Source organism: Lactuca saligna, chromosome 4 (genome assembly GCF_052625555.1).
Source record: "Lactuca saligna cultivar CGN05327 chromosome 4, ASM5262555v1, whole genome shotgun sequence".
Taxonomy (NCBI): domain Eukaryota; kingdom Viridiplantae; phylum Streptophyta; class Magnoliopsida; order Asterales; family Asteraceae; genus Lactuca; species Lactuca saligna.
Genome location: NC_136420.1, coordinates 31,509,721 through 31,518,250, shown reverse-complemented (window position 1 = coordinate 31,518,250; position 8,530 = coordinate 31,509,721). Strand labels below are relative to the sequence as shown.

Sequence of the window (8,530 nt, the reverse complement as noted above, 5' to 3'; positions counted from 1 at the left end):
TCCAGCTCCTACTTGTCGAGTCCCTTCTCAGACTCGGCGAGTAGGTCACTAAAACACGTGGACCATCCCGCTAATACTCAACGAGTAGGGCGACCAACTCATCGAGTAGAACCAAATACCAAGAAGGATTCATACATAAATCAATTCCTAAGAATCGGGGAGTTACACTGATGTTTACAATGGTTAAAAAGGAATCTCGCCATTGAAGAAAATAAGGAAGTGTATTACCTTCATACCTTCCTTGAAGAACTGAAGCGGAAAGAAGAATTTTCACGATCAGAGCCGAACACTCATCGAGTGCACAACTGAAATCGATGAGTTCCAAAGGAAATTCACGACTTTTGCCCAAGTGACGATTCAAATCAATGAGTCCTTCACTCACAACTCGACAAGTTGCTCAGTCTTTTATTTTCGACTCATCGATTTGATTCCATTTTAGGCGGGCATTGTCCATATTTCTAAAGTTCATTTAGAAGTTTTCCAAGAGGCTTTTTCCGTTACATTAGGAGCTGTCAAACACACGAGATTTTGACACCCAAGGCATGGATGAGCTGTTCCCATGCCAAAGTCAGTTGAAGATGGAGCTCAAAAGAAGAAAGATCACCCTCGCCACTATTGTCCCACGGGAGTTTGTTGCAATTCCCTCTTTATTTAATAGTTCTTTATCATGCATAATATGCAATGAGGACATTGCATAAATTAAGTGTGGGGTAGGGGGTTGGTTACGTTTAGTCAGAATTTATAATCTTAGATTAATTTTAAGAATTTTTGCATAAATTTTTTTAGGGTTAATTTAGAAAATTTTGGTAAAAGCAATTAGGGTTTATGCTAGTATTATGTTTGATGATTCTTTGAAGAACCAAATGTTTATTTGAGCTTATACTCGTTATAATGTATTTGTGGCCTCCTTTATTCTAGTGAAATCATGAGCCAACAACACAACCTCGCTTAGTTTGAGGGACGCAACGTGTTTGACATCGTGTACTTGAAATGCATCCAGGAAGTCTAGTACCTTTAACAAATAAAGGTTGAAGTCGAGCGCCCTTGCTTAATCATGTAGATATTGAGTGAAAAAAGTGAGATACATGTTTAAAAAAGAGAGAGAATTACAAGAAAAAGCTGTAAGAATTTTGGAGCAGTTAAAGTATGAAGATCAAACGATCAAAATTCTGAAGAATCAAATATTTGAAGATACCAAAAATCAAACAAAAAGGTGGTTAATTCAAAGAAATCAAGATCAAATTCTTAAAGAAGTGAAGAATTTTAAAGAGGTCCATTGTGGTATCGAAAAATTGTAATTTTCTAGATTATGTATGTTTGGGTTGCTTGACCAAAAATACATTGAGGTGAAGAATTTTTTTTTTCTACGGATGGATTCGAAGGGATGCATAAAATGAACGTTGTTCAAAAGAAGTGGGCGAGTGTTTATGAGGATTGTAAGTATTTAGAATTTGGGGGGGGGGGGGTCCTTAGGAAAATTTTTAGACATAAATGCATGTGTTGCAGTCTTGGCATAATGATTGGGTTTGATTAGGATTGTCTTATGTGATGCTAGTGTGTTAAAATTCAGTTTTGCTTGGGGGCAAACAAAATTCAAGTGTGGGGATTTTGATATGGGCATATTTAGTTATAAAATTTGTGCATTATCTTAATACTTTATGTTGATTTTATCTCTTAATTGCTTGTCTCATATAATTGATGCGAAAACAATATTATATGCCTAGGTGTAACGCCCTGTTTCGAATAAAGTCCTAAATCGAGGTTGTGGCCTGAAGGGTGGTCATCATAAGGATTAGGGCCTTTATAAAGGAAATATTTAGTCCCATTTGTATGTGGGTAATGTAGGTATGTGACCCAATAGCCCGATTTGTACTTTGGGGCAAGGGTAAAATGGGAATGTAGTGTTTCAGACTTATTGTATGAATTTTGGATTTTAGTTTGGTTGGGTTTTAGGTTAAATAAGTTTTAAATAAGTGTGGGGCTTCTCGTTACCTTTCCGTGGATATAAGGATCGTCAGAATCAGATTTATAACGAAGAAGTTATGACCTTTGGAAGTTTCATGGTTTTTAGGCTTAGTCGAGTACGCGGGGCGTACTCAAAGCGTACGCGAGGCGTAATAGTGAAGAAGGAAGTACGTTGGGCGTACTGACCAGGATGGTCGTGAATGTTCTTCGGAGTATGCTGGGCGTATGCCAATCAGATCAAAACCCTATTTTAGGGTCTTGGACCCGATTTAAACACCTTATCTCATAACCTAACCCTAATATCTTGAGTCTCCACCCTTCTAAACCCTAGAAATCTTCCTTAATCATCCGTGGTGACATTTTGGAGCTCATGGAGTCCATTTTTGGAGTATTTGGTCCATTTCCAAGAAGGTGGAGTTGATGCAAAGATGGGGGATCAAAGAGAAGCTTATGGATCTGGCTTTTGTGACTCATTTTCAGCTTATTGAAGCTCAGGAAGTGGTCAGGGCAGCAGCTAAGGGTTTCTTTCAGGAAGCTTCTGCATTCGAGGTTCAACAGATGACCACGGGAAGGCGAAGGCGTGACCGTACACTTCCTCGATTGATGATTATGATTTCTGGGAACTCTGATGATTAAACTATTTTGGAAACAAATTGTAATAACAGAATGGTTTTATATGATTTAAAAAGTTTTAAATTTGCTAGAATTTTATGGATGTTACACTAGGAATAGTGAACATGAAACTAGGGGTTAATTAGAAAATAGGTAAGTCAATGTGTGAGCTTGCGTGACGAACAACCATACAAGAAGTTAATTGAATTAGTAATTTAATTAGCTACCTACAAGTCTTACATAACTCGAATCAATAAACTAGGAAACTCATTAGTTTAACCAATTGGCCACTATTTGAATTGATTTGGTTTCTAAGGATTAGTAATGAACATGAACCTAATCACATTAGAAATCGGTAGCCAATGATACATTAATCCACTTCACTTTCCATGAAATCAACCATAGGAATAAGTTAGTCGAATCTGAACAAAAGTCTCTTTTATTATTGAATCTAGTTATCTTCTATTCTCTTTTGTTGTTAATTGCCTTCGTTTAAGTGTTATTTGATTGCTTAAGTTTCTAGTCTTACAAAACTAGAGAAAACTCCATTTCTATTACTTGTTTTATTTAGATAATATTAGCATTTATTTTAATTGTTTACTGTTCCCTGTGTTCGATACCCTACTTGCTTGAACTATATTACTAATCGATAGGTACACTGCCTTTCGTGTGTTTATTTTGTGTCTAAGTTAGTAGGATTAAAACTAGTGCATTTCACACACATCAGACTTGATACTACAACCACATCGATCATGTCAACCATGCAAGGAGATATAAACCATGGCATTAAATAAAAGGGGTTGCCCACCAACCCACAAAAAAAAGAGTAAAAATTGTCTTACAACTCCGAGAAATATTTAAATTGTTTTTCAAAGCAAATCTAAACTATGCCTTGATTGTCGTCACCTGAAACCTTCTTTTTTTTTTTTTTTTTTTTCCTTCTTTCCTCCCACCTTCAGTGCCTTGTAGGATCCTGACTGGTGTTAACATGCTCACTAGTTAATTTGGCTAGGGCTTTATGCCAGCCAACAACATTCAATGATCCCGCATTGGCCACACCCTTAATGTGTCACTTTGGTTCACCGTGATAACTTAATTTTCATTTCTACAATAACGTAGACAATGTCTTATTATATTGTCTACAATTACGTAGACAATACTCATTTAATCATCATAGTCATATTTTGGTGTTATAACACCCAATGTGGAAATAGACAACATCAAATAACATGTGATAACACTCCTTATTTATTTATTATTACTTTTTATGTTTTAATTTCTATTTTTCCAATTTGTTTTATTTTTTTTATTTATGTTATAATATTTATAAAAAAAATGTATAAATTAATAACACATATAATTTAATTAATAAATCCTAAATTAAAAATAATATTAAAAAACTAAAAACGACATCACAAAGCAAAAAAAAAAAAAAAAAAAAAAAAAAAAAAAAAAAAAAAAAAAAATAACAAAAACATATGATGGTCCTAAATTTAAAAAACATAAAACCCTACACTATTAGTCGCCTAAATATTTGTGCTTGATCCTTGCTTTCATTTTTCGGAGCACTGCCACTTGTCTTGGTAGCATATTATCCCCGCTAGTTTGAAGAATTGTCAGATCCTCCATCATGCGATCTTCCTCGGCTTGTTAACTTAGGAACTCCATATTCTCACGTTGTAAATCATATCTTTCAATTGCGATGTCGTTGTAGACGTCAAATTTCTATTTCAGTTCCGCATGCTCTTGATGTCTACTTTCACTTTATTTTGTATGTCATTGAGGCCGCTTCGCCTTGTCGCGTCGTATTGGTCGTTGAGGCGGGGAGATCTCTTCGATGTCCTTGAAGTCATCCGGGAGCTCATCGGTGTTAGCATTGAGGTCGATGTTTGTGCGTGCATCGGAAATATCGACTGAACCCGAGCCGTGAGACCTCTTGGATTATTGTTCCGATAATATTAATGTTTTAAACCATTTTGGGTCGTCCTAAACAATCTCCCAAATTTTTTCGTGCTCGAAAACATGACCCGTCTAGACATGATATTGCTCTCTCGCCATTTTAAAAACATCGAAATTGGTCGCACCACTTTGCTTGTGCGAGGAAAGTATGTTGTAGATGGAATTGAAATTGTTGCATTTTCTACTGATTTGAGTCCACTTACCACTCAACATATCCTGATTGCGATATGTGTCATCCTTCTTCAAAACTATGCGAAAATTTTCGATCACAACTTCCCAAAAAACGACTTTTCTTAGATCGTTTCCCTTTGTTGGGTTTTTTTGATGTCACACACCATGACATTGCCAACGCATACTCTTCCTCCGGTGTCCACCATGTTAGAGGTTTTTCTTTCGATTGCTCCACCGCGACCTATTTCCCTTTCCTTCTTGCTCTCACTTTCTTGGCCGTTCGTTTTCCGACTACCCCTGGCTTGCGTCTCGAGAATATTTTGTTGCGTGGGTGGCGGTTGTCTGGTTGTTTGTGGCATGGAAGAAAAAGATGTTGAAAATGTTTTGTTTATGGAATTGTAATGGGGTTGAGGCGGGATTGGAAAAATTACTGGAAAATGGTGTGCTTTGCGAGTTGAAAATGTTGGCGTACGCTTCATATTGTGCAAAACCGAGAAGAGAGAATGTGTTTGTGTTTGAAGGAGGAGTGTTTGAGTTTTGATCCATAGTGGACTGAATTGTTTGTAAAAATTAAAATTGAGAGAATATATATATATATATATATATATATATATATATATATATATATATATATATATATATATATATATATATATATATGAGATATGTATATGTATTTATATAGAGTTAAAATGTAATTTTTTTGTTTTTATGACCGTTGGTGAACTGTTGAAATTGTGACCGTTTTTGACAAAAATTCAAAGAAAACAACACGTTAGCTCTCGTTACCATAATCACATCGCCTGCCATAACAACCGATAATACGTCCATACCGATTGGTCTAAGAGTAGGAAAAAGCCCCCGAAGCCCCGATAGCCCTCCGCCACTGTTTCTAGTAATGATTTAAACACGAAAACCATATATTTTAGTCATAAATCTACACCTTTCATTTTCAAAAAGACTTGGGATTTTTTTATTTTTGGCTGAATAACAACTAAAATCATGGAAGGAAAGTTGTTGAAGTTATTGAGTTTACATGTTTTCTCTAACACCCTTAAATTTCCCTACGCATTAAATCAAAGGTCGGCCGCCATTCAAACCCAACAGTACATCTTCTACGACTTTTTTCTTCTTCTATCCAAATGGCTACACTTCCTCGAATCTTCCTCTATTTCTGCTCCGTTTCAAAACTTGCATCACATCACATAGTCGTTGCAAGATTTCAAAAGTTTGGTTGGTTGTGTGTTGGATAAATGGATTCAGTAGACCTTATTAGTTAGGTGTATCAGTGTATTAAGCCCTTGAATTTTTTAACCCCACCATTGTTTTGTCAGAAATCAATAATAAGGATTTTGTCTTATTTGGTATTTCATTTGTACTTTATATCCACGAGGAAGATTTTATTAATATTAGATTATTTTTTTTACAGCGAACTGTTTTGTTTTACATTTTGGGCGTTTCTTCCTCTTTGTCGGCTGTTCTTGTTGACCCATATTTTTTCTTTACCAATAGTTTGTCCAATTTTAGGTACATTCAATTGACAAATCTTCTTTACAATCCAATATCCTCTCAAGGGTCTGTATCTTTGGTGAAGATCGAAGGTCCATTTCGTTGGCTTTTTGCATTCACTGTTTTTGGATTGCATATTCGATCAATCATTCATCTCCAGTGTTTTTTGGTTTGTCTGTAAGTTGTTTTCAATCAAGATCACTGTGTTTTTGTTGTTATTTCTCTTTCAGACAATTCATCGAACATCTGTCAGGCATTCTGCGGTAATAAACCTTCAACTTTTTTTTTTTTTTTTTTTCACTTGAATCGCTTATTGTCTTCTTCCAATTAGACTCCCAGTTCTATCTTATCATCTTTCCCAACTTGGGTTTTCTTCGTTACTTGAGATTTCTCTGATTCCGTGTTGAATACCTTTATATCGTTCAAGAAGATGAAAGGGAAATTTGGGGCATCAGGGAGTTATTTCCTGTTGAATACAGGAGCCAAGATTCCGGCCATAGGTCTCGGAACTTGGCAGAGTGGCGGCGACTTCTGTGTGGAGGCAGTAAAAACAGCTCTATCCGTCGGCTACCGCCACATCGATTGCGCACACCTGTACGGAAACGAGGCCGAAGTCGGGGAAGCCCTAACCGAGTTTTTCAGGGGTTCATTAAAAAGAGAGGATCTTTTTTTAACCTCAAAGCTATATTGTACCATGAATTCAACCAACAAGATTGAAAACTCTGTTAAAGTTTCTCTCAAGAATCTCGGTGTCTCATACTTGGATCTTTACTTAATGCATTGGCCTGAAAGCTCAGCTTTTGGCGATGCCACTGATCCTCCTGCAAATTCTGGTTCTGAATATAGACAGTTCTTGAGTAAGTTGAAAACCGCATGGAAAACTATGGAAAAATTAGTCGAATTGGGTCTTGTTCGTGCTATAGGAGTTAGTAATTTCAATATACAACAAATGAAAGAACTTCTCAAATTCGCCAAGATTACACCTGCAGTCAATCAGGTTCGTTCTTTCTTTCTTCTTTGATCTCAATCGATCCTTTTCGTTTCTTGATATTTATAATCATTTATTTTGATAGGTGGAGTTGCATCCATTTTGGAGGCAAGATGAGCTTGTCAAGTTTTGTCAATCAAAATTCATACATGTCTCTGCTCACACACCATTAGGAGTCCCAACTTCAGCTCCTAAACCTTCTGAAAGTGGATCAAGTGAGGAAGATGAACCTGGAACACCTCGTATATCTTTTAGAAGGTCAAGATCAGTCCATGGCCCAATGTTGAAGTTATCAGTAGTTGCTGAGATAGCAGATAGACATAAAAAGACACCTGAACAGGTACTACTACATTTCATTCTTTTCATTTTCCCTCATTTCATGTTTTATAATCTTTGTATTTGACTATTTGTTATATCAAGTTTTGATTTTGGCTTCAAATTTTTTTAATACATCTACCTGCAAATGACAAGAGCTACAAATAAGATATTTAGTCTCATTAAGACAGTTTATTCAGTCTAGAAAAGAAACAAGGCAATGTAATAGTATAGTTACAAATATGGAGCAAGCATTGGTTAGGGGCAAAAACGTAATTATGTATTTGTGATTGGCATAGGTTATTCTGAGGTGGGGGCTTCAAAGAGGTACGAGTGTGCTACCATGCAGTGTGAAGCCTGAAAGGATAAGGCAAAATATTGACATATTCAGCTGGAGTTTATCAGATGATGAATACAAACGTCTGAATCGTATAGAGCCACAAGTATGTCTGTTTGGAAATGGTCCTTTAGACACTATTTCAGAAGACAATGGATCGATATTTGGAAGTGGTCCACTTCAAGCAGTTCATGAATCTGAAGATGATGTTGAGTTTAACTCATGATGGTTGTTGAAATACTCCGTGTTTGTTGCTTTTAATTGCATAAACATATTTGATTTTTGTTGGGTCATTGTAATATTATGTCTTTGGGTCTTGTTTTTATTGTTGATGTTGAATTGGTGAATTATGTCTTCTTTTGTCAATTGTCATGTATAAAAGTTGATGGATGGTGTTTTCATTTTATGATTTGTGGAGTGTTTCAAAATTGATAATGTGATGTAAAATGAGAGAATTAGATAATTAGATGTGAGAAAACAAATCACAGGAAATTGTGCTTGAAATTACGATTAAGTTTGGTTTTTTAAACAACTATTAAATGAAAAATTATTCTCTTATCAATTTCGATTTTTCCCCCTGAGTGTTATCCTTACGGCGTGATAATTCGTTTTGTCAGTTGCATTTATTGGTAAATATATCAGGTCGGTATCATTACTAACTCCAATAAATCATC

The 8,530-nt window shown here is 35.8% G+C and overlaps 1 protein-coding gene across 3 annotated transcripts; it reads left to right on the top strand.

Moving 5' to 3' along the window:
• Positions 1-5,827: 5,827 nt before the first annotated feature.
• LOC145041495 (aldo-keto reductase family 4 member C10-like) lies at positions 5,828-8,262 on the top strand. Of its 3 annotated transcripts, none has more exons than XM_078989601.1 (5): positions 5,828-6,308; positions 6,447-6,479; positions 6,644-7,213; positions 7,290-7,544; positions 7,819-8,262. In XM_078989601.1, the coding sequence occupies exons 3-5, from the start codon at positions 6,647-6,649 to the stop codon at positions 8,080-8,082; spliced, it is 1,086 nt and encodes a 361-aa protein (XP_078845727.1). In that variant the 5' UTR covers positions 5,828-6,308; positions 6,447-6,479; positions 6,644-6,646; the 3' UTR covers positions 8,083-8,262. The 3 variants fall into 3 exon arrangements, with proteins under 3 accessions (XP_078845727.1, XP_078845726.1, XP_078845725.1); XM_078989600.1 differs by having other exon boundaries at positions 5,829-6,308; positions 6,647-7,213; XM_078989599.1 differs by having other exon boundaries at positions 5,829-6,479; positions 6,647-7,213.
• Positions 8,263-8,530: the final 268 nt, after the last annotated feature.